Source organism: Acanthaster planci, linkage group LG07 (assembly GCF_054643075.1).
Source record: "Acanthaster planci isolate LZ-2023a linkage group LG07, COTS_SCS, whole genome shotgun sequence".
In the NCBI taxonomy this organism is placed as follows: domain Eukaryota; kingdom Metazoa; phylum Echinodermata; class Asteroidea; order Valvatida; family Acanthasteridae; genus Acanthaster; species Acanthaster planci.
Window position 1 is genome coordinate 17,472,248 of NC_141783.1, and position 27,188 is coordinate 17,499,435.

The 27,188-nt window shown below is 42.4% G+C and overlaps 2 protein-coding genes across 2 annotated transcripts; one reads left to right on the forward strand and one right to left on the reverse strand.

Annotated features, from left to right (window-relative positions):
• Positions 1-1,361: 1,361 nt before the first annotated feature.
• Positions 1,362-9,677, forward strand: LOC147798672 (forkhead box protein J1-B-like). Its single transcript, XM_087138648.1, has 3 exons — positions 1,362-1,735; positions 2,366-2,973; positions 7,339-9,677. Exons 2-3 carry the CDS (start codon positions 2,398-2,400, stop codon positions 8,155-8,157), a joined length of 1,395 nt encoding a protein of 464 aa, XP_086994774.1. The 5' UTR covers positions 1,362-1,735; positions 2,366-2,397; the 3' UTR covers positions 8,158-9,677.
• A 5,771-nt stretch (positions 9,678-15,448) lies between these two features.
• wbp11 (WW domain binding protein 11) lies at positions 15,449-26,775 on the reverse strand. The gene is made up of 10 exons (XM_022236975.2): positions 26,641-26,775; positions 25,218-25,249; positions 24,457-24,550; positions 23,446-23,543; positions 22,535-22,622; positions 21,524-21,586; positions 20,461-20,545; positions 19,847-20,049; positions 18,734-18,895; positions 15,449-17,976 (listed from the first exon to the last, which is right to left on the reverse strand). The coding sequence occupies exons 1-10, from the start codon at positions 26,702-26,704 to the stop codon at positions 17,018-17,020; spliced, it is 1,848 nt and encodes a 615-aa protein (XP_022092667.2). The 5' UTR covers positions 26,705-26,775; the 3' UTR covers positions 15,449-17,017.
• Positions 26,776-27,188: the final 413 nt, after the last annotated feature.

The following is a 27,188-nucleotide window of genomic DNA, read 5'->3' on the forward strand; positions in this document are numbered from 1 at the left end:
TTAGGCATGTTTTACAAGCATTTACAAACTCACCAGCAAACGAATTAGATTTAAGTTCGCGGTTGTTTTCATCGCAGGATTCTCTTGAGGAGAAACGGCGTCAAATGTTTTTGGTAAAGATCATAGCGCGATCGATGATAGAGTGAACCGTACGTGCGAAATACCGCTACCACTGCGTTTGCAAAAGTGTACAGTCATTTTATTGTGTTTCATTTCCACGAATTATTCAACGTCTGAGCACTGGAATCATGGTCACAGACTCTGCACTTCACACACCATGGAGCTTGGTCATTGTTCAAACTGGCCTCAAGCTGAGTGGATTAGCTCCGTCACAACAATGCAGTTAGTACGGTTTGATGAAGTTATTTACTGGACAGCTTGAAACGTGGGGATGCATGGACCTCATTGCGTCATTATACTAACCTGAGCCTCTGGGTTTTGAAAACACTCTTGATGAATTAAAATTAGGACGAGAAAGGTCATACTGATCCATCAAAATACAACTTATGTTTCCATAGCTTCTGCAAAATCACTGATCAAAGTCGAATGCCCCAAAACAATATCCACTGTTATATTTTCCCTTGTTATTATGCATGTATATACATGTATTCAACAACCATTTTAATTTTGTCCATGATGTCACTTATCCGCAAATGTCATCCGGCATGTAATCAATTCATCTTCGAAACAAGGACGTTGCGGGCGATGAGCGTGACATTAAACTTTGCCCCCGTCAAATGACACATATTTTTGGGGTAGTGCAAACAACTTGGACATGTTTATTAGTCACGGAAACAGAGTAGGATCTTTACTCTTTGAGAAAAGAGGACTTATAGAAACCACTGAAACTAGTGAAAACAAGACTTCCATGCAAAATAAATGTATTCCAAATTTAGGTAAAAATTATTGAAAATCACACATTTTCATAAAAAAATATGTATACATTTTATATGCTAAATTATGCTTCCTGCCGTTATCAAATGTTTTCGTTATTGCACCCGCATTCGCGGAACTCATCGAATAATTTATTTCCGAGGAAACTAAGTTTGACATTTTTATAGATCAATCGGAAATCACAACATCTGCATGAAATGATGGCATTGCAACACACCTCCACAGCACATCTTACCGTATACCCTGCGTTAATTTCTAAAATATTCCCAGTGCAGTTAATTATTCACGACGTATTGTTATTATTCATTACGCAGCGCAGCGCAAACAGCCATTGGCCAAAACAGCCAAAGGTCATTACTAGGATAGCGACGAGCCACCAATGACAGCGCGCACACCGTTGTTGATGTCGGTTTCCCTTGTTGCTACGTCGGGCTATCCTCATTCATGCTGCAGTATATTCGGCGTTTACGCACATGTTATGGTTTAGAATCACGGCTGACAGCTGACGAAGAAAGAGCCCGCGTACCCACGCTATTTTACCTATAAGACAACAGTTTGGATTAAAAAAGATATTGGTCCAGTCTCTTAAAATCACATTACAAGAATTGCGTTTGTGCATGCGGAGGTGAGTTGATTCGCAAGTTGGCTAAGTCCAGTGGAAAACGCCTTTCTGGCTCTGCCACACACACCCTGTGGTACGGTGTCTGCCGGCGTCCGACGGCCCGTCTACACGGTCATTTCACCGGTGTGTTTGGAGGTACGTGTAGTCCGCTCCGGAGTCAAAAGGTTTCTGAAGTTCTGCTTACTTCCGACGATTACATTGGCAACTTAAAGTCACCAGGTATGAATGTGGTATATGTTGTGCCTAATGTTGTGCCTGATTTGTATCGGTATTTTCTAGCAAATAAGTTTACAACAGGCGGGAAATGTGAATAAGCGTCTGGTAATTTCTGTCGTTTTATTTAGTTTTTACTGCGTAACGTTAAGTGTGTGTACACCCGGGGCCGGTATCCGTATTTGCTCAGTGGTTTACAACCTGTTCGCGTTGTTGACATGCGGTGAGATAAGTGCCCCTGCGTCTTACCGTTACATTTGCAAATGAGATTACAATGTATTATTCTTTCCCATTCCTCAGGGCGAATTTACTTGTGCACTGCAACTATTTTTGGAATAGGCCTAACTTACAATGTACTCATTAGCATTTAAAAGTTAGGCCTATGCCTGTCACCGATTTTCTTGTGTCATAAGCCTATTAAAAATAGCATTTTCAGCTGTTTGCCCGTGGCAGTTAATCAAGGAAGTAGCTTTTCAAAAATATTTATGCAGATTATGTCAGTGATTTTTCCCGTAATGTCAGTCTGATATTGTGCAGTCTTGTGGTGAAGTTACATTCAAGTCCTCCAAACATGCAAATTTCTCCAATCTAGTGATTTTTTAAAAATAAAAACTTGGTTATGTTATTTATTTATAGGAACCTGTCAGTTGGTCAGATAGTGAGGCCGTATGGCCACCAAAGTGATCACAGTGCCCATCATGAGCACTTCCACTACTGACGCAGCTAGCCGCTTCCGGCAGAATTGGCTGTCTCGCAACCCCTCGCCGCCCCGGCTGCCGGCCAGCAGCGGCAGCAGCGATGCCTCCAGCAACGGTTCCACCGAGTCGAACCTGGACGACAGCCTGACCAGCCTGAACTGGCTGCAGAACCTGCGTATCATGCGGATCCAGCAGCCCACGCCACCCAGCAGCCCTGCCCCGCTGGGTTCGGCCAACCAGCGGCTCAACACCACCATCACCATCCAGGCCCACAAGGGGCCTGGGAGCCGCAGCAATGGGCTGGGCACCACACAGGAAGAGGCCAAGGCCATTTCTCGCATTGGTAGCCACCAGGCGGCCACCACCACCAGCATAGATCAGATCGACTACAAAACGAACCAGTTTGTCAAGCCGCCGTATTCCTACGCCACTCTGATATGGATGGCCATGAAGGCCTCTAAGAAGAACAAGATCACACTGTCTGCAATCTATAAATGGATAACAGAAAATTTCAAGTACTACCAAACAGCAGATCCCAGCTGGCAGGTAAAAATTCAATGTTTGATTTATTATAAAAGCATTTAATTTAGCAAGAGATCCATCTAGCTTCAGACTTTATCAACCAGACAATTCAATTTCAATTCCTGAAAAAAAAACCACCAGAAAAATTGACTCATCTTCCAAAACCTACTCACACAACTTGTGCCTCTGGACATGCACTGGCCAATGTGAAGTACAACAGAATAAGGCCAGTAGGGGCGCTCTAACAGTCTGAAATCTTGAGAGTCAGTGGCAGAAATGAGACATTGTTACATTTTATTCCTCTGTGATTCAACACACCACTGGACTTCCAGTCTTATAGTGCTTCAATTCATAAAGGATTGCCATATCTGTATGTTGGCATGTGCTTCAGACCTCTGGCATTTGACTTTTTATTGTCACTATCAGAAGGGACATCAGTTGTGAACACATTTGGCCAACCCACTGCCCTACCCTTGAACAAGCAGCAAACATGTGGGCCTAATCATTGATAATGCTCAGATTAAACTGTTTCCCCTCCCCCCCCCAAGAAAGAAGCAACAGATTTGTCACACAAAATTGCATATTAAAACTGAAGTCAGTCAAACTTTGAAGTTCCTAGAAGGCTGTGGACAGCGCCTTGGATACTAGAATTGAACACAAGAATGTAGGGCTGAGTCAATTCAAATAATTCATTATTCTAATATTCGACCTTCAATTCGATCGAATGTCCGAATATTTGGTCGTACTGACTGGCAGATTATTGAGGAACAAGCCATATACAAAATCAGTCGCAATAACCCTCACAATTATACATTATCATCACTATAAAAGCTTCTCAAGTCAACGAGTATCTCCAGCCATGATTTAGCAAGATTTAAGTGACGAATAATACTTCTTTCCCTGTTGAAAGTGTATATTCCTGTTAAATTGTTCAATGAAAAATGTACTTTTTAAATCTTTGTTAGGTTTTTATCACTTTTCATTTGAATCTACTTGAAACAAGCCTCCATAGTGCAATTTTCCTTATTTAAAACAATAGAAAATTCTCCCTTTTCATGAAGTTTGCATTCGAATATTCAAATTCAAAAACTAATATTTGAATATTCAATAATCGATCAAATATTCGGTTATTTGGATATTTGGCACAGCCTTACAAGAATGGTAGTCAGTTAAATCCATTGCAGAGAAATTTGAAGACTCCAAATGAATGTAACGTGTAACAGGCTTTGCTCGGCAGCCATCTTGTAGGGCAATTCTTTTGTTCCACAGGGAAACCTCCTATGCGCATATGCTGTGGAACAAAGCACTGGCCTGCAAGATGGCTGCCATGCAAACCCTCCGATAGTAACGATTGATCTGTGTCATATAAAGGCCATATATTGACCTTAATTATGGAAGCTTTAACTGCAAAATTAAGCAGTGTTCGCTTGAATTGGAGAAACCTTTCATCCTTTTTGCCATGCTTCACATTCAAATTTTTTCATGATCAATCACCTGCCAGTTTCATGTTAATATTAACTTTGTTTAACTGTACCCTGAACGTGAAGACAAATATGAGTGAATCTAATTTGATAAAATGTCCAATTCCCACTTTAAAATCTCCAGTCCCAATCTAATTTCTAGTGCCGGTTATTCGTCAAAACAAACTAAAAGCCTGCCCATTTCAAATATCAAATACTGAGCATGGACTCTTGGACCCTGACACAAATGAGGATGAAAAAAGCAAGAGAAATAAAACATTAAATGACGTTAGATGCACCGTGAGACAAATTGCTGGGTAATTGGCATTTTCTCAACATATCATAATCCAAGAGATGTTTGATTTTGCACTTAGCGTCATCCATTTATCACTGGCCTTTACTTGTACATGGATGGGGACTTAAAAACCTGTGGAGGATTTATGGAGCAAGTGACGCAGGCATGCAGGATCTTTTAAAGCGGTTTTGTTATGCAAACTGGCTGTATCAGTGGATGCAGATTCATGTGTACATGTTGGATCCAAACAGGGTTTGTGCTGTGTGAGCCGTTCACCCAAAAATGTAAATTGGACGGATTGTGTCTCAGATTAGTTATGAAACGTGCAAATTAGTTTTCGCTTTTAACTACATTTTAATTGTGTGTGAATGAAAAGACTCCAGCACCACGGCAGCTTGCAGTGTAATCTGCACAATTATGTTTAAGCTTTCTGATATTTATAGTTCCATCAAATCACAAATAATCTGGGCTCTTTGATTCATTTCCTGTTTTTGTTTTCTGTTTCGGTTTTTTTTTTTTTACCATCTTGGGGTAAGACAGTATTCAATCAAGAACTTGTGCAGTTTGCTATTTCCGCTACACCTGACCACCAATAGGTCCTTTGAAGTCACATTTCAATTTAACCAATTACAGCGCCAGGACCCTTGTTTCCTGCTGCAGATATAATTAAACCATGGGGATGCACAATATTGAATTATGAATGGCCATATCTCCCGTGTGTACCATCAGCGTCAGTGGCCGAGTGTGTTAAGGCCCACAAGCCACAATTTGCATTGCACCTTGGACCCATTCAAGTCAGCTGGTGGTATTGATCTGTGTTTGTTTGGCCGATCCACAGTGGGACCCCAGCTCTATACAGATGCAAATATCGTGCTGGGGATTTAAATCCCCCGCTGACAAGCCTCCCTTCTGCGTTAGCATTACCTTGTTCATGGTTCATGTAGGAACATGCCTGTCGACATGGACAGAAAAAGCTTCTCAAACTTGCCATGTCATTGTATTAAAATGTATATAAAGAAACATCTAGTTGAGTTTGTACAGATCTCGACTGACATGCTAATCCCTTCAAATTTACTGGATAAAAGGAAAGTCACAACAGCTCTCGAATCACTATTTGCAAATGAAAAAGGCAGGATGCTGAAAAACAAGTAGAATTATCTCTTAAGATACTGCATGGTAATTGGAAATCATATGGAAGGAAATTCTTTGAGAGCAGATGAATGTACAGTAGAATGCTATCCATTGAAAAATATCCCACAAATGCTCCTTTTGAAGATTTGAACACCTACATGTATTTGAATGCCAAATCGAATAGGATTAGGAACATTTCCCTTTTTATATTACCCCCAAGATTTGTGGCAGTCTTTAGTTAATTGAAATCATTGGCATTTGGCACTGCAATTGAGAAATTTGGGTCCCCGTACCCCTCCGTTGTCACAGCAGCTGTACCACATTGCTGCTCACCTTCACTTGAACTTTTCTTTGCAGGAGACAAATTTTCAGCCTTCAAATAATTTCCCGTTTTGTGTTCTGAATGCTTTGAGCAATCTGCAATACAATAATGCATACACCTGCCAGACCTATTAGTAAAAAGCACCTAGCCATGAAGGAATGGCATCTGTGCATATGCATGCAGCCTCTCTTTGAAACTATCCCAGACAAAAAGTAGGGTTTATAAACTCACTCTAGAGGACTGAGATAAATTGCACTTTGGGCTAGAGTGAATTACTGAATTGCAAGATCCTTGTCAGAAATTTACCCATCATCTCATTTTCCTTTGATCATCCAATGTTGGCAGATTTGTTCAGTTCCTCGGAGGGGCAGCCTTTATGCTAATTGACACCCTAGGGGGTCGGGGGTTTGAGTTGGGGTGTTTTGTCACGTAGACAGGATACTGACAAGCATGTGGGATAGCAGAGGTTACCTACAGTGGCAGAATTTTTGGCGGGATGGCCCAGGTGACCCCAATCTTGTTTTGTAACTGAAACCCAGTCACTGGTTCTTGAGTTGTTGCCATAGTGACAACATAAACACAGTGTACACTGAACTTAAAAAGGGGAGAATAAATACAAACAAATACGATTACTTCAAATTTTGACAATGGAGATTTTAATATTATTGAAAGAGAAAGTGGCACTCTTAAATTCATTTTTATTGGATATCAATCTAAAAACATTTTCCTGGTTGTCACAGAGTTTGTGTATATATTTAAACGGCAATACACGTGTATGGCAACAATGTTGGTCCCTCATTTTCATTTAATCAGCTGTCCATGCTTGTACCATGGAGGTAGAAATAGATTGTACTAAGCAAAGGTCTGCATCGACACAACTCACACACACCTGTAACTTCATGTAAATATGTTCATGCAGCTCCAGTGTGCACAAGATCCAGCCTGCTTATAATTAGCTTGTTACAGACTAAGGTTATTCAGTTTAATTTTAGAACCTGTTGCCATGGATATATTTTCCTCGCTTAAATTTCAAAGGTGTCAGCAAATTGATCTTAAAATGGGAACATCCGGTTTTGTAGATGTAGCAGGAATTCAGTTGAACAAGTAAATCACTTGAAGGAAGGCCTGCTGTAGTCATAAACAGAGAGTTTATAATTGTTTCGCTTTCCAATCCTTTACAGAATTCCATCCGCCACAATCTCTCTCTCAACAAGTGCTTCATGAAGGTGCCGAGGAGGAAAGACGAGCCAGGAAAGGGGGGCTTCTGGCAGATTGACCCTGCCCATGCCGACCTCCTGGAGAACGGTATCTTCAAGAAGCGACGAAACAGCTCAACAAGAGACTTCTACGCAGAGAGCATCAAACGAATCAAGATTGAGCCGGTGGACGATGAGTATGAATGCGCGGAGAAGCATCATAACAGGAAACAGGCAGCACCCAAGCGGAAAGCCATCGACCACAACCTCACGAAATTCAGGCCTCTCCAGTTGAACAGTATGGGTAGTGGTGACTTGTCTGACTCTGATGATAATCTTCCGAGTGCTGTTCTGAAGGGTGACTTTGGGTGGGATTCCATCTTCCAGTCAGAGATAGATGTTGAGGGCATCAAGGTGAAGACGGAAGACATCTTGGATGACAATGAAGGTGAACGTTGCTCCTCACCCTGCTTACAGATTAGTCCGCCCCCTTCCAACGAGGCCCCTCAGAACTTTGAAGACTACTTGGACTTGTCCATCAATGGGGTGCATATACCGCGGCCAGCCTGGTTCGACGAGCACCTACAGAATCTAGACTTCAGCATGGAAGACACAGAGATGCTGTTGGATGGGATTGACTTGCCTCCATCACCCGTCAGCTCCATCAACGACCAGCAATCACACCCCTGGGCCGAAGCAAGTGGCTGTACATCATTCGATGTAGAAGACTTGTTAGGTCTCCAAAGTGTTTCTGGGGATGATATGCCTTGGGATCTATCACTCCAACCTGTACCATCACCCTGAACTTCTAGACCCTTATTCTAATTTACTGTAAGTGTACATATTCCAAAAGGGCACTCGATCTCTGCCATATGTCATCCCGTAACATGAAATAGTTCAAAGTTATTACAATAGTAAATCATGGGAAAAAGAAAGATCCATGTAAAACAAATTTCTGTCCATGAGTTTGATCCTTGAAGTGCTATATTGTGAGCAAGAATCGATGCAGAATGTGTCAAATCATGTATATTCTTCTCTGCAAATGAATAATGTTGTCTTTAACCTGTTTAAACACAATAGACATTGTTACAGATGAATGCATACATGGCTGCCAACATGTGCCTTACAATCTTTTCATTTGATTTGATTTTGGATCATGAGTGAAAATTGTGTCGATGCATGTGTTCATGGGTTATATTAGATTTATCAGAGTTTTAAGTGGAACTTCTTCATGTGCAGTTTGGCCAGTTTTCAGTCTTCAATTTTACTTTCAACTGAATGAGTACATGAGTGGCATGATTTCAGGGCATCTGGGGCACAGCAGGAGTAGCTTTTGTGTACCGGTCACAGTGTACTCATACATGTACAGTGTAACTGTTGAGGTAGACTGGTGCCGCACAGGGAATTGCTTCATCCACAAATTCCTTATGTTTTCAGGTGAAAGGATAATCTACACTTGGCAACAAACGAGAGTGACCCAAATAGGCTACCGATGAATTATTGATGATTGAAATTGTAATTTAAGTTGGATTTAAGCAGAGCTGGCTCTTGCTGTTTGCGGTGTTTTGTTGCACATAACCTGACGTTTATTGTGCATTGCAGATATTTGTGCATGTAAATATTTTGTCTTGCCCGGTGCAAGCTCGGACAGATCATGTCAGAGAATTTATGAAGTTATATTACTGCGTGTTTTCAGTACAGTTTGACCTGATTGTGTTCGCCATGTGTGACTTTTCCTCTTAATATTGAATAATTCTTTTTCTGAATAACGCATTGTTATTGCAGCATCTTAATCATGATCCACAATTCTTGATGCTAACTGTAAAAACAATATTTACAGTGCGTCCATGTCCATACAACATTCACAGCAACTGTATTTGATTTTTCATATTGCCGGGCCATTGACTTTTATCAGTAATTAAATATAGCTCTATGGGCATCACTGGAAAACATCATCCTGCTCATATTCTTAAAAGCAAAGGACTGTGAAGTTATGCTAACGCTTACGGTTGAAAGAGTTGGGTCGCACATTTTGCTAGTTTTCTTTGAAAATTGCAAAATACATGTACTTATATGTACTTGTGTACACATGTAATAATACACTTTATGAAAAGCTTGTGGAACAGGTTTCCTATTTGCTATCAATTAAACAATGGCCACCATACCGTTTGTTTACAATTTCACAATGAATTAGCAATGACACGATTCCGTCCAGGTGTTTTTTGTTTTTTGAGATACAAATGGCAGATGGATTTACTTTATTTTTTATTGCATTCAGTTTGTCTCGGAAAGAAATTAAAAAAGAAACTTGCAATAATACTTGAGCTTTTGGACTGTTCTTGCTTCGTTTGTTCTGTTCTGTCATTCGTGTTACAGTTTACGTTGGGAAACGAAACGAGTACATGAAACTGTGTCCCTTCAGGATACGTGTTAAACTCCACCGATCCCAAATGTGACCGTTGTGTCCAAGTAGGTCTGAATGGTAGCTGAGGTGCGTGTGAACAGAAATGGGATTGTCTGTTTATTTATTTTACATCTTTTGACATTAAAAGAGTAAATCAAACGAACAAGGGCTGTCAAGGACAAGCAAAAGTATAAAACTGTTATCTACGCGATGTGTTTGTCCGGACCCCTGTTCCAAAAAAATAAATAAATAAAAATAAAAACGATAAAATGTGATAAAAATTGCACTAAAATACAGTTATAGAAAAACCCAAATAAAAACATAAAATGGACACGCCCAATAGAATAAGTAAAGTACAACAAATAAATAAACAATCTGAAAAAAGGTACAAACAAGAACCAGGGGATAAAAAAACAAATTAAAAAGATAGAACGACAGAGCAAAATGGATGGATCAAGCCGTGTTTGTTGGGGAGGATTGAATACCTGTAATGAAAAGGAGAAAATAAAAGACCAAACCAGAAGCCCAAAAGTTACTTTTTTAATTGTAATGTAAATTTATGGAATGGGACCCAAAATAGCAATATAAAAGTACACGTCGACAACCCCACATTATTTTTATTTCCTCCATACCTTGTATAACCCTCTGTTTATTTGACAGAAAACCGTCTTCCCCACTACTTTTGAATGGAATTACATGTTTATTTAGACCAAAATCTTACTTACAACTCTCAACCATGTGCACTGTACATGCACGACTGTCTTGTCTCCTCTCAAAATGGTCGTTTGATTTGCGGTAGGAAAGTACGTAATTGCCAATAGTCCTGGGCCGTTTGCCATGAATAAACAAGGTCTTTCTCCTATAATCCCCCGAACACTGTGAATACAGTCCCTACCAGTTGCTGAGCTAATTGTTGACAACACGCATATAGCATACAAGTCAATTTTGTTATTTTGAAAAGTGCAGCTCCCCCGTGCGCTGTTAATTAAAATCTCATTAAAGCGTCTCATTTTGGACTCTGATTTAATTTGGCTTGGCCTTACTCAGAAAACTGTAATCGAAATAGAAGTCCCTAGAGCACACGCGCGCAAGCAACACTGTTTTCATAAGGGTGTCCTCCGCGTTCGGTTACGAAAGTTCACGTCGTCGTACGATCGGAGAATTTTCCCGGCCAAATGCATTATCGCGGCTGGGGATAAACAGATGCTTCCGGTTAATTTTCTCCAAGACTGAAGCATTCATTAACGAAAGAGAAAAAAATGAGGTGGAAGAACAGACATTTACAAGCAACTATACGTGGGCCTAGTACATACCAGGAATCTACCAATCGACTCTTTTAACATTTGGGCAAAAGAGGCGAAGTCAAAGATCTGGAAATTTCAAGTATTTCTGTTCAGAACTACAAAATCACTGTACGAGAAAGGTGAAAAGTGCAGTGAATAACACTGAGAACTTACCTTTTAGCGGTTTTTGACTTAAGCGAAGTTAACACAGACGAAAATCCCAGTACATATAATTAATATCCAGCTGCATGCGTTCCATCAGTTATCGTCTGCGTTGAGACAACTTTCGAACTTGTGAAGCTGGTCGTCTGCTGAACTTCTCTAGCTTGATGAGCGTGGGATGCTTTCTAGGAAACAGACGGCAGAACCCGTAGCGATACAGCGGAAACGAAATCTGAAGGAGGGTGTGGCTCCTATTGGTTAGAAGTTCCGGTTTCGTTCTCATAGCAGGTATCATAATACGATACTAGGCCCAAGAGGGGGGGGGTGACGGTGTAAAGACCCCCCCCCATCAGCCGCAGATCCACTAATTCCTGAATATCATACTGTCACTAAAACAGAGCGGAAGACGATATTCAGCGTGAAGCTCGTCAGAATGTCAGAAACCCAGGCATTTGTGAACTTGAAACACGAACGTTCACGCCAGGTCCGCACAAACACGTTTTGCACCATGTGCGTGACGTATACACCTCGATCGCTATTCTAAACTCGTTCTGATTTTCACCGAGGTACGAGCTTTTCATCAGATTAAAGATTAGAGGTAAAACAAGCTAATTGGACAGTTTCTTTGCTCTGTGGACTGTCAAATACTATGTCCCAAAAGAAACCTATTCCAGGCCAGTCTTTATTCCGTCAGATCCCTTTCACTGTCAGGCAGTCTCTCGATCTAGCTCCCAGAAAAGCCTGCAGTAGGTCTACGTCATGAAGAAACTGGAGCTAGTGGTCTTACACACCCCACCAAAGGTAATCTGAACATCAACGAACAGGATAGCAAAACGAGACCGAAATCACAAGTACATGTGCTTAAAAAAATCTCTCTGAATTGCTTCTGAAAACGTACATGCAAAACAGTGTGCATTTGCATGATTTTGAGAGAATACTGGAATTTAAGGCATGGATCTGTTCTACAAGAGTGGAGTCGTCACAGTTGTGCTTTTTTTAAATCGAGATTCTTAATCCATTGTGAAATTCAAATTGCGTAACCATCTAACTATCCCGTCCGGTCTCGCATAGTACAGTGAATGGAACGGGGTTTGAGAGCAGCCAGTGACCCGACTCAGTGCAACGCCCGCCACATCAGAAAGCTACAACCCCTCTGACATTTATACCCAGCAAGAAATGAGACCGAGGGGTACCCCCCAACATGTCCAATCCCTATACACATTCCAGACTATTGTTACTTAACACATCCCCCCCAAGATGTCTAAAAGGAATTCCCCAGATTCCTGCGAGACAATGACATACACAAAACGGGGGGGGGGTTCTCTCCGTCTCATACCTTGCTGCACACGCTGACATTTTGCTGACAAATTCAGGTTATGGTAAAAATCATCAGTTCCATTTCTTGGCACCTGATCAAATGTGATTGTTGGGACATCGATGACAATCAGACCATCAGCATCTTAACAAGACTTATAGTACAAACAAGGTATCTCGCGAATAAACACGACAGGAGCTTCGTCAAATAAAGCTACCAAGCTTCCGAATTTCATAAATAGAAAAGGCCTATTCATCCAGGCGCCCATGCTCCAGGAGCGTGGAAGAAAAGAAAGTGAACGTGCAAACAAATACCGGGCCGGTGAGGGTTTGCCAATGAAGTGATGACGTGTTTTCGCCCCGGCGAGCAAACACTGAGACAATACAACCACGTACGCCTGATCAAATATTGCCCCCCTCAGACCGGCAATAGGGTTAGTCTTTGCTCATGCCATGGGTCAGTCACAGTTCAAACTCCATATGTACAGAGTGAGACGCTCCGGCTAGTTTAATCATAGATAGAGTCTCGCAAGCAGTTACGACCTCTGTTACTCCGCATACAATCTCCCATGGAAATTTGCTATCACCAGTTCACTCCCAAAACACCCCCATTCCCCAAATCAATGTACTCCAAAAGGAAAACCCTTTCCATTTTTTGTCACCGCTGCATGTAAGATATATTGAAACGTACCCTGCTAAGACTACGCAAAGGATTATTGATCGGCCGAAGGCAAGGCCGAGCAGCAAACTCACCGCGGCCCAGACCACAGAAAGGGGAGTGATAGTCACATGACCAAGACAGAGAGGAAACGCAGGATGTATTTCACTCTTGAGTACTGCTCATGCAGCTGATGGGAAATAAAACACAGCCCTTCCATATTCACGCTGATCATTTAAACAATTGCTTTTTCTAGAGCAAGACGACGAAAATGAAATAAAAAGGTGAAAATTTGGAATCATAAAGAGGCGGCTGGTACAAAATGCAACGGGACCGCGACAAATCAACACCAACAGGGAAGCGTCGACTCCGGCTGTCTGTGTGTGCCCCCGAGGCAAAAACAAATGATAGCTGCAATGGGAACAAATTCGATGGGGGAAAATTATTTCTCACTACTCGGTACTGAATTTCCCAAGAAAAGAAACTGTCCCTAATGTGGGGCTGACCAGGGCACCCCGAATGGCATGGAATACTAGAAAAAGTTGTGAAAAGAAGTAGACCAGTTTGTAAAGAGCATCTATGATATACACACCGAGCAATGAACGAATTTGGCACAGAAGTCGAAACTCAAGATGTTACGTTTGGGACTGAACGACCGGGTAACCCCTCAGTGCTCGGATTAATTACTCATATTTGAAGATGAGTGTTACATTATTTTCCAGTGTAAAAAAGTCCTATTTTAGTGTTATTTGGGAAAGAGTGGGTTTCCTAATAGGGCAAAAATATTGTACCGCTGCCAATTCATACACGCACGGGAACAGACACACGTCCGCACACCGGCGAAATGTTCACTTTGATACGAGATTAAATCCCGCTACTTTGGAAGCATCTACGATTCTTCAGTCACTCAGTGAGAGTGTGGTGTCTAAGCCATCTCACAGGAAAACGTCAAGTGACTTTCCGCAACATCCGCTGTCCGATCCGCTAAATGCAAAACCACGGGTTTTCATCCCTCGCTGAACATTAATAATTCACGATGATTTGAGGTGTATGGCCCCGACGAAGTGACTGACGCTCACATTGAATGTCGATCTGCGACACCCTTTAAATATTAAAGGTGTGTAGGGGCATGGGTTGATTTCTTGCAGAAAAGAACAGTCTTAAAGGCTCAAAGGTAACAAGCCGGGAAAAGAAATGATCTCTATTTGGGAGCGCCCTCTTGTGGCACAAACAAAAGCGTGCAGGCAAGATAAGGGCTTATAGTAACGTCTGCTGCAGCCTAATAATCACACAAAAGGAAACTTTATTCACGAATGTTTCGGTAATTTTGGAGTGTACTGTAAGGTGATTATTGTGTCGATATCCGGAAAATATTGCTTAGCAATGTAAAATTACACGTACTTGGTGTTGTATGTTTAAATCAAGAATCGACAGCTGGTGTATACATTATCATTTTTATATAATATACAAATATCATCATATATAATAAAATATTGGATTGTAACTCAGACTTGAGGGTCGTGGCCCCTCAATCTTTATCATTTTTAATGAACCTGGAACCCTCGTTGTTTTTCAACCAAATTGTATGAAATAAGTGAAAAATGTTATTTATCTGCACCTTGCAAAGTCAGTCGATGAGAACAAATTGGCGATATTCAAACCATTGCGACACATTCTCCTTAAGTGTAATGTTTTTGAAGTTGAATAGGGATCACACAGCACGATTCTTCTCACCACCCTTGTTGACAAAAATATTGATCGTGCCAGTTTGCCTTTTACTAAGCCAATCTTTCGTCCTTGGAGGAAAGACATTGCAGGAGAGGAATTCAGAAAACAAAAGAAGAGCGACACGAAAGATCTCTTTGCTTCACCTGGCACGTTCAATCAAAAGGCACACTTTTGCCAAACTGTAAAATGCGCCACGCTGAGCAGGATTAGGCCTATATTGCTTTACGCTCGGGCGTCGTAAAAGATGCGATAGATTAAGCTATCAATTTAGTCGAAGGCACGCTCCAATTTTTGTCACAACAACGAATGCACGTTTAGAAAGATGCATGAATGATATCATTTGGGTCAATCCTTTTGAGTGGTTGCGTGCTGCAAACCATGCTAAAAAGGAAAATCACTCTTCCGGGGGAAAATTAAAAGATTGTTAAAGTAACATGCGACATAGCTTCATAGGACTCATGCCCCGATACAGAATTATGTGTTCTGCTGATCCTTTGATCTGGACGGACTTCCTCTTTAAGAAAGCATCGCAACATGCATCTCAAATTTAGATTTCTGAATTGAAACAATTTTATTCTTTGTATACAAGACTGGGACAAGATGCCCATGCGTATAATGCCACAAAGCAACAAAATGTAAATCAAAATAGTGGAAAATATACCGGATGCCTAGCATTCCCTGTACATGATGTGTTTGAAAGCAACCGAATTCCCATTGCAAATATAAAACTTCGTAGTGGTGCCTCCCCCTGGTGTATCTTCACAATCTTGAAAACGACAGCAAATTTGAAGACTGATCTGATTGTCTTTAGGTGTTCTGTACAACCCTAACTCCGTCAGGGTATTCAACTGACGGCCCTTCTATATGCAACGAAGCCCATCACAGCTTACTGAAAACCATACTAAATAAAAAAAAAATGCAACAGAATACCATTATTTTATTTTTTATAGCAGGGTTATGTTTACGGATGTTAAAATTGTAAACCTACAAAAGTAAAAATTGAAAGAAATTTTACCTTCACCAGAACGACAGGGCTGACAATTTTCTACTTCAGCGGAAAACAGATGGTAGTGACTGAGTGCACGCTCAAGAAACAGGGCGCATTATTTGACAAACGGCTTTCAGCCGTTTTCAGTTGAGATCAAAATTTTGATGTAAAATGCATTTTTTATTTCTAAATGTCCAAACGAAATCCCCAAATGGACGGTGGACATCTTTTCAATTAAAACGTTATTGGAACTGTAATAAACTTCAAACCGTCAAAAACATGACTCAAGTTTGTACAGGTAAAGCTTGTGTTGTATACCTCAAAGGCTTCAGTACTCAACCGAGATAGAACATGCTTATTTCTTGTATAACCCAGCTTCAAATAACACTTGAAAACAGTAACCCGAATTACTTAATAGCTGTTGATACAGAAGTCTTGTTCTTTCTTGGAAGGAAAAAAATCCGAACACCTGATTTTACCATCTATCATCGCAGACTAAAATTGAAACAAGAATTCTTTCCGTTTAATGCAAAGATGCATTGTAAAATCTGGACATATTTGCTGCCTTGTGCAAATTCAGTACACAGGGATAACAGTAAGACACAGGTCAGTGTCTAGGTGAGCGTTCACACCATTTACAGTGTAGACTTGATACAAGTCTGAAAATCACATGCCAGCATTATCTCCAAAGAGGCCTATGTACTGACAATGTCGTACTTTGAGCCAGTGGGGCCAACAGTCCACTGAGCACACTAGGAAAGCACCCATACTGGTCACTCTGCCATGTGGTCTGCTATGCATATGCAGTACGGCCGTTGTTTCTTGGACCCACATTACCTGTAGTATACACTGTATATCTGACACTATTTCTTGAAGAAATGGCTGCTTACACAAAAAATTTACTTACTGACGTGCTGTCAACTTGCTCCAAAAGCATCGGAAAACAATGGGATAAAAAAGCATTAGGGAGGTATACAATTATAATCCCATACATTGTTACGTCTCCTATCCCTGTGGTCCAGACATCAACCCAGACATCTCCTTCAAGCATTGATCGTAAGCATCATCCTTGGCAATGGTTGCCATGGCAACTGTCGGTTGAGCCTTAGGCACGGGCACAGACACAGTTATGTTTCCTCTCCCTGTGGTCCAGACATCAACCCAGACATCTCTTTCATGAATTGATCATAAGCGTCATCCTTGGTTGCCGTGGCAACTGTCGGTTGAGCCTTAGGCACAGGCACAGACTTGATCATGTCCTCGTCTGCACCTGCCCCAGTTTTCAGTCCCTTGGCCTTTCCTTTGTCTCTCTTGACTCTCAGGGATGTGGGCATGAAGCGGGTCACGTCGGCCTGGAGGTTGCGGATCTGCGGTTTGGCCTCAATGGTCGCCGAGGACTTCTTGTCAGCCAGGTGGTCGTCCGGCTTGATGGGCAGCTTGTGGATGCTGGGAGGAGCACTGAGGACGTTGGGGTTCTCCTGCTGCTGTTGCATCCCCGGGGCTGGGGGGCGCATCCTGGGCGGCATCAACCGCGGCGGAGGGCCCACGCCCGGTGGTGGCGGCGGAGGGAGGCGCTGCGGGGGCAGCCCCGCTCGCAACAACGGAGGAGGAACGCCCGGTGGTGGGCCTGGAGGTGGGGCGCGGGGCCTGCCGGGTGGTGGCCCAGGTGGTGGCATTCTGGGCGGCATGCCCCGCGGTGGCACCATGGGCGGCCTGACAAAGTTGGGCAGGGGGAAGCCCGGCGGTGGCCCTGGAGGGGGACGAGCTGGAGGGCCCGGAGGGGGGCCTGGGGGTGCACTTGGGGGGTTCACAGTTGGGGGACCTTGTGGTATCCCTTGAAGGGGGCGTGGTGGCAACACGCCCACAGGGGCCATCATGCTCCTCTGGGATTGCTTATCTTCCTCCTTCTCGGCCTCTTTTTCCGCCTCCACCTCGTCTTCTTCCTCGTCATCTTCTTCGTCGTCTTCCACCATAGGCACCTCCTGGCCAGCCATCCTCAGCATTGCGGCTTGCAGTGCAGTCATTCCAGGTGGCAGTCTGCCTTCTTTCCTCCTCTTTTCTCCCTTAGGATGCCCTGCCCCTTCTCCTGAAATGACAAACAGGAAGACCATACAGAGAGCAAAGCACCATGAACTTTTGTGTTGCTTCATTTCTCTCAATTAGCAACATGTTATTGACTATTTGAAGTAACGCAGGGACTCCGATAAATTAACTAATGAATGTACCGCAGTGGAATTGAAAAGGCTTTATCTGCAAAACGAATCGCATGAACGATGCAGAAAAATGCACAGGTGAAAATTGGGATCAGCGAAATATCACATTGACAAAAAGGAATATAGGTAGGAAATTGAACAACAGAACACTGCAAAATGAAACAGGAATCTTGGCACAAACTCTGAATTTTAGAACTGCTTGTGAGCACTGGGCATACAGAAAAGAATGAAACTGACATTAAAAACAGAATCAAGGAAAAGTGGGCGTTTGGCTCAGTGGGTGGGTTCTGTAACTCCCGATCAAAGGGTCAGGGGTTCGAAAGTGGGCAAGTCACTTTTACCCCTACTTGCCTCTTTCCACCCGGGAGTATAAATGGGTACCTGTGAGGGCAGGAATGGTCGTTGTGTTTGATCGGCTGCTTAGCAACTAAACCCAGTGGTATACTTCCAAGGAAACAAAGATGGTTTCAGGAATGTTTTTGGACCTATTGAGCACCTAGTGAGTGAATATTTATAAACTAGTAGACATGTACTTTTTTAAACCCTTATAATTTCCTCTGATTTTTATTTTTTTTTCCTATCATTTTAAAATTTGTGTAAAGGTTTTCCTAATTTCCCCCATCTGCCCACCTTCTCTTTGCCTGATATCCAAGTCCTGAGTGTTCATCTCTCTCTCGTCTTCATCGTCCTCTCTGTCGGTGTTATCCTCGTCTCCTTCATCCTCGCTGCCAGACGACGACGACGTCGATGAGGCATCGTCCATGTTCTCCTCATCCTCCATGTCCGATACATCTGTGGACGCAAAAATGAAGGAACTGCGTATTGCGGGTGTGTGACCCGTGCATAATTGTTGTGCTTAGTACCGGCGCTGCCTCAGTGGAACATTCAAACATGAAACTGGGGACTCAAGAGAAAACCATGAAGAACATTCACAAGAGTGGCTGTAAGAATGATGATGATACAGTACTCCGACTGTTCGTGACTTTTATAACTAACACAGCGTGAGATCACTAACAAATGAGTAGGATTGTTTAAATTTTGCACTTTGGGGTTTTGTAAAAAGTGCAAAAGAGTAGCCAAACCTCGCTGATTAAATTGTCACTAAATCAACTAGTTTGGAGTCCTAAATCTCAGTGGCCAGGAAAATCCTGAACCACATGCAGGCTATTCAAAGCAAGATCAGTCTGTAGACCCTTTGACATTTCGTCATCGTCGTGGATGGGTATATGGTTACCCAACTGAGAATTCAAAGAGTGAGAAACATGCAAGCTGCACCATTTGATAAAAAGTGCCTTGAGCATCAATACTGGTGGACAGATACACTTGATTTATTATTTAAAAATATCACTTTGTCCTGCTCTAATGGAATTCTGATGCCTCTAAAAGGGTGCAAACCTTCAGCAAGGCGTTCAATATTTAGACAGATCCAAAGAGGTTGGAAAACGTGACAAACCTAACACTGAACTCAAATGACAGCGGAGAAAGTAACAGAAACTGACAAAGTACTCAGTGGACTGTGAATCAAATCTAAGTCGTATTGGTTCAGAATGCACCTAAACAACACTGGATATAGAGGCTTTGCTTGGTAGCCATATTGTGGGGCAGTTCTTGTGTTTTACAGAGAAACCTCCTCTGTACATACCCTGTGAAACAAAAGCACTGGCCTGCAAGATGGCAGCCATGAAAACCCTCTATTGGAACCTACACATAGGCCTATTAGTCTCGTAGTCTACATTCCTTTACCTTCTTCAGGGTTGTAAGCTTCGTTGTCCTCTTCCGGCCCCACGCCTGCGAAGGAAACCCTCGGGGGTGATCTCGGCGCGTAAGGAGTGGTTGCGTAGGGTGGCAGACCCGGTGGGGCACCCGGTGGCTTCTTGCCAGGCGGCAGCCCCGGGAAGAGGCTTGGTGGGGGGCCAGGAGGGGGGCCGGGAGGAGGCATGGGGATTCTGTTGGGGAACAACAAAAAGGGTCACCATTCGATTAGTTGGACAACTGAGGGGTACTGGTAATTCCTGTGATATTTGCTGTGACAATTCCAAAGGTAAATTGACCTGATCATGCTGAACACGAGCAGGTCCGACATGGATAGAAATCTGCAGAATCTTGTAGGACTGGGCAATCAACAAGACCAAACACAGCACAAGTCTGTGAAAACGGAGCTAGATCCTTTAAAGACTGTCAAGTTACCCGGCAAATAGACTTGTTCACCATTTCCCATGAGGAACGTATGACAGGAGACCACTGATGATATCTAATCGTCCCTGCGCATAACTTCAAATCCAAGAAAAGAAATAACACAAATTGTTCACGGCTTGGCTCTGGAGGTTGTGACTGAGATTACTTAAAGGAATTTTTACCCGTAGGAGGATGTCCTTTTGAGTATGGAAGGTGGCTGGGCTCCAGGCAGAGGAATATCTTGAGGCAAAGGGATCAGTGATGGAACTGAAAAAAAAGGAGATTTTTAAGAAACCTTCGAGTAAATGTCACTTATGAAGCAGGCATTCAGAATCAAAAGGCAGGAAAAGAATGGCAACATCACATTTTCTAAACTAAAAAGTAGGCCTTGCTATGTAATGCTCCATATTAACAATTTAAGGTATTCTCCGCTCCGATATGTTCAACAGACTAAAACAATTCACACTGGTTTACATCAACCCTAACCCTCCAGCCTACTTTGGCTAGAAACCCTGCCAGACACATCAGTCTGCATCATTTGTCAAAGTGGCTTGCCTGCCCAGTGTAACAAGATCCAACAGTTCTACTCTCCCCAAGGCCAAACAGCATGCGGGTTTGTGGTTGCCAGTTACCACACTATCCAACAGTGGCATTGTTCAATAGGACTAGCTGCCATTGTCTCAACATAGCCAGTGTGTGCCACTGCTGTTGATTGCCAAGTGCATCAAAGTGCATCAAACTTTTCACCTGGTGCACTGTGCTGCATCTGGCAGGGTTAGGGTTAATTAAAGAACCCCAAAACAGACTTCCAAAAGAAATGGGGGCAAAAACATCTCTGTCATGGGCTGTATCTGAAAAACTTGGCTATCCATCCAAACTCGAAGGGTCCCCTTATCGGCGTAGAAAGAAGAGAGGGGTTGGTGAGAATCGTTTCAAGTGGGATCCCAACACATACATGAAGGCCTTACATCCCAACAGAAATCGGTTGTGCACAATCCGCACATCCCATGTCCTAATGCAATCTAACCTGCGTAAAGTGTGTTCTTGATAAATGACCACTGTTGCAATGCAGAAGCACTCCCCTCTTGCTCCCGAATGGAGCAGATTGCCAGCAAATAAGAAATGCACATGTGAAAGCCACTAGGTTGTGGCTGCGGCAACTTCCCATAGACATGTGTGACCTTGCTAGCCACAGCCGAGTTATTCAGGGGCACCATATTAGGTGCAGAATAAAGGTTGACTTACCATCTGGAGTGTCTGGAAGTGGGATTGATTCTACGTTCACCTGTCTTGCATCTCGGATGGCCTCTGTACATAAAATGAGACCAACAATAATTTTGTAGGTTTACTGACCAACCTTGCAACTGATGCTACCTTTAACCCTAACCTTCCCCAATCACACAGAATACGGCCGTTTCACAATAGTGCGCCACCAAGAGTTTGCAATGCATTGGCTAATCACAATGCGCGAAATTTGTCGACCCAATGCACGTTTGGAAATGGTCGACAAATTTCGCGCGTTATGATTGGCCAGCGTGTTGCAAACTCTTGGTGGCGTACTATTGTGAATCGCCCGTATTAAGCAGTAGTAAAGTGTTTGATTCTGTGGGGATAGGTCTGGTAGGCCGAAACAGCTGGCTTTTGCATTGGGTTTGGCATACCTCAGAAAAACAAAGTCCAACAGCCTCTGTGCACAAAGTCCCATATGGGTGTTTGTGCACAGAGGCTGTTGGACTTTGTTTTTCTGAGGTATGTCAAACCCAATGCAAAAGCCAGCTGTTTACTTTGTGTGAAAGGGAAGGTTAGGGCCAGCAACCCTTGGGGGGTTAGGGTACAAGATGAGAACCGAGAAACGCTTCAAACTATTCACCATTTATCACACTAGTTGTTCACAAATCCAAGAGCTCACACATAGTTTTCTAAAAAGTGCACTTTTCATTGAGATGCTGCAAAAAGACATGTCAGATAATTTTCTTCTGTTTAAGAGAAGTAGAAGGTTGTACAAAACATATCCCTAACAAAATCAAATTCACAGCATGGCCCAAAGTTTCAAGATGCACAAAGCCCAATGTTCAGTAAAAGCAACTGGGCTCTACCTCCATTAAATCCTACGAAACAGTCCAAACTTTCCAATTTGATCTGAAAGAATCTGGGAGGGTTACAGTTAAAGAAAAGGAAGAAGAATTTCTTGCAGTTTGAAAGCCTTCTGGCCACAGTTCAAAAGGTACGGGGTACGGGCCTTGACGTCAAACCAACCAAATTTCCTGAGCTTTTCGGCTCTCTTCTTTTCGTAGTCGACCTCCATGGCCTTGAACTCAACGTACATGTCCGGATCCTCCTTTCTCTGTGAAAGTATTTGAAAAAAGAAGAGCAGATTATTGGTGTCAGCATTTCCTCCCAGTTGCCACAAGAGGATAAATTTAACAATCAGGGGAACGGTTAAGCTTTATTTCCCAATGGACGATTCTGTATTCACAAACGGTGGAGGGTGCTGAATGACTCACAAGAGGTAAATAAGGGGGCAACGTGAAGGCACACCAGTGCATGTCTGAGGATGGCAGTTAAACACATAAGCTAGTTGATGGTGGCTGGACTGGTTTAGCTGACACTTCGGAACAAGCTTACCCAGGTTGCCCACATCACTGGTTACCAACAGCAGCAGGCATTGCAATACACGGCAGGGACCCAGGACAGTGGGCCGCTGCAACATTTGATCAACGTTTGACTAGATATATTCACATTAACTTACTTAAAGGATACGCCTTTACATCCACTACTTGTTCACCCACGCTCCTTGAGTGAATCTACTCACACTTCACATTCTGAGTTGGAATATTCAGAAATAGACTTCTACAGACTTTGGTCAAATTCACAACACCTCACAGGTTTGAAATGGTTTGAAAACTTAGAAATGCCCATGCACTGTATGTGTTCACAACTCATAAAAATATGAGTGTTTTAACACCCATGGGATGTTGACGAGTTATACATGTACCACACAGTTTAAGAATCCATTTCTGAACATCTGTCCATTTCAAACACGCTGTTCAGAGGTTTCAGTTATTAACATAGTTTGCATGTTTAATTCGCTTTACTCAAAGTTTCAGTATTTGATGAAATCTTATCGAGTTCTGCCGATATCTGGTCAGAGCATGTTCAATACTCACATAGAGTTTGAGAACTCTTTCCAGGGTCTCTTTGAGTTTCTTCCTCTTGTCCTTGATGACCTTCTCATTTAGCTCGGTCACTGATTCAGGGTTGAGCTCTGCAAATCAAATTGTTTGGAGCCACAAAACCTTAGCCTTGTCACCCATCAAAATAATGATTCTTAACCCTAACCGCCAAGCATATTGTTTGGCTTACACTACACAGTACTACTAAATGCTAAGTAATAGTCTGAGCCTGAAGGATATAGCACTACAGATTACTACTTCTGGCTAGGTTACTTCCATTGTTACTCGCACAGAGAACAATAAAGCCATGCATTCATAGTGCCACAGCACTGTATGGTACATTGTCTTATCTATTGTATCCTATGGCTTCACAGAACAATAAAGTCATGTCCTCTTTACAAGCGAGAGCGCTCAGTGCTACATTTTATTACAAGTAGTAATTTGTAGTATTACGTAGGGTAAGGGTTAAACAATATTCACCCCCCCAAATTGAGCCAATTTCAAACCCCTTTCATATGCAAACAATTAAAAATAAATTTTCATGAATGATTTTCAAAGACAGCCAGTAGTTCAACAACCACAAACATTGTTTAGCATCACACTAGCGAGTAAATAAAATGGATTCTAAATCTGTTTGCTCTGGGGCAGTTATGACCTCTTGGGACCCATATGATGGTCGTAACAGCAGCCATGTCTTCCAAATGTACCCTTGAATCTCCCCGGGGTGTTAGGTTTCCTATGTCCCCAAGCATGACACATTACTGCAATTGCTTGTGTCCAGCTGATTACCCATGTAGCTTCACTTTTGTCTGGTAACAGTCTCAAAACTGTAGGTGCACCTCCCACCAGTGCATGAAGTAATTGTGTCCATGAGCAAGATACTTTAATACAATCATCTCTCTTAAGAAAAAGTGGGCCTACAGCAGGTGCGGTGTGGTACCTGTATGCAGTTAATTAAGGTTTGTGAAGATTGCTTGATCCATGGCCAAGGAAAATTGCCCTTACCCAGCTCGTCCAGGGCTTCCATATCAAAGAAGATGGCTCTGGGATCTTTGGTCTTCAGGACGGCGCTGCGAACCATCATGCGCTGCTTCTTGTTCTGGGGATACAAAGTGTCAACCAAACTGGTTCGTCAAAAGCTACAAAGGACATGATACATCATGGTACTTAGGCAGGATACACAGAAGATGAACACGTTTTTGAAGATGAAATGCGATTACTCCGTAAGAACTGGTTATTAAACTTAGCAACTAATAGACTATTGTCTCTCTACTTTCTTGATAACCAACACAAAAAACTGGACAAAAATATCAAGCCCATTCCTTGAGCAATACAAGTAAATAACCTTGTACTTGTAAATAGAGCTGACACTTTAAGTGCCACGTGTCCGTCTGTCCTTTCCGGCATTCAAGCTGTCCTTAACCCTAACTCCCAAGGGGTTGCTGGCCCTAACCTTCCCCATTCACACAAAGTTAATGGGACTTTGTGCACAGAGGCTGTTGTTTTTCTGAGGTATGCCAAACCCAATGCAAAAGCCAGCTGTTATGAGCCTACCAGACCTATCCCCACAGAATTAAACCCTTTACTACTGTTTAATTCTGTGTGATTGGGGAAGGTTAGGGTTAATGTTATTTTGTTTCACTATTCCCACAAAACCTGGGACTCAATCGTTTTAATCAACAGAACAGGAACGTCCGTTTAAATGGACAACTTAACCTGCAAACCGACTCATTAGCTGCATGCCCAGAGTAATGTAGATCGCATACCTTTTTCAGTTCTCGCTTCCTTGCTTCCTTTCCTGCATTATACATAACAAAAAACCTGTGAATGGCTCAGGCGACAATGACAGAGGACACTACGTGGAAAGAATTCCACATTCGGACGCCACCAATTTTCGCTGCAGTGACTTGGCCATTTGAAAGCAATGACATGTCCTAAAAAGTCAAACTGAGCAGTGCAAATATCGAAGGCATTTACTTAGAAAACTCTTACAAATTTTCGGACAGATCTCATAGGGTTTGCGCACAGTGTGTCATGCGGCATCCATATATGGAATTCTTTCCCACTATGTAAACAATCGCACATAGGTCTACTTCCAAAATCTTAGATCTCAATGAAGACTACTGTGGATGGGAACAAAAGTCCTCAATAACTTATTGGATACATCCTATTTGAATGCCAAGCTCTGAAAAAATGTATAAAGTAATTTTCGGGGGACCCTAGCAACGGGGACTCTCCACACATGAAGCATATAATCTTGTGTGGCTCACTATATGGACGTAGTCATATAAGAACTACTGTATGGGGCTATCTCTAAACCTGATCAAACCATTAGGACTGGCTACACGAGGCAAATGCCTCACACCACCACAACAATTCTGATGCTCTGTGGTACTAGCACTTGAGACCACCGAATAATAAATGCTTAACGTTGGTGGCTATGAGGCACCAACGAGTCCTAGTCCTCCATGTACATGTTTGAATTTAGAAATCACAATTCTCCACATGGGCCAGTTATAGAAAAATAACCTAACTACAACTTTTCCTCAAAGCTGAATCGATAATTTCACTAATTTTTTTTTCTCTCAAAGTAAACCCCTGCAGTACAGACTCCTACAGAGGCCCATACACTTATTCAAACACAAGGAAAAAGTCTGTTCATGTGACAAAGGTGATGTCTGTCCAATGACAAATGTTTTATTGTTTTCTCGAAATTCTTTTTAAGGAAATAGGCTAATGAAAGTTTCTAAAATTAAACTAAAAAAGTATTTAATACTTTGCATGTAATTGTCCATGTTTTAATTTTTGTATTAGAGAAACAAAGTGTTTGTCCATGTAACAAATGTAATATCTTCAACTTTGTGTAATTTCTCAAATACATGTAGGCCTAGGCCTACTGCTCAATTTATCCTTACCTTTCTGTGGCAACGATCAATAACAGTGAAGACATATGTCAGCAAAAAATAATGGCAAAATTATACAATTGGAAATTTGCACTGCATGTCACGCGAATGTCTTTTTGTGGACAGACCTAAATATCAGTTGGAAAAAATATTTCTCACGAAACTATTGCAGTGTTACCAAGCCTAGCGTCGTTCAGATCATGTCGTTGCAAGTTTTTGTTTGAGCCTAAGCCTACTGCAAACTAAATGTCACCTACACCCTAAATTCAGTTACTATCATACTTACGCGCTTGATCAGTGGGATTCATATATTTCCCACTTTTCGTGGTATTTATTGATCGACGACCCATCTTGGCAAATCTATGCTGGTTTGAGCAGAGCAAATTCACAATGATGCCGTCGGTTCGTCGAAAAACTTGTTTATTGTAGAGGGCGCTATGCAAATTTATGGACGGTGCCGGTGTCGGTACGTACGGTGGTGAGCGGGGATGTGATGTCAGCTTGATGATAGAAGAATAGAGGGCGCAATCTACAAAAATCGGTGTTTTGTTGTTTTAGGGTGGGTCATGCCCGCGCCTTAGCACGATTGTGCGTATACTGTTTAGTTTAAAACAATAAATAAAGAGGGCATTTTGGTCTCCGATTTCACTTTCAGATTTTAGCCGTCGTCCGACAATTTTTCCAGTATAATCCTCAAAACAAATCCCAGCTCCGTGTCCAGTACTGATCTTAGGATTTATTTGTCTCCGAGTTGCTGCGGGCTTAGTGTGGCGTCTACACCACCACTGATTTCAGATGTGCTTGAAGTTTGGAATGCTCTCTAAATGTTCCAAC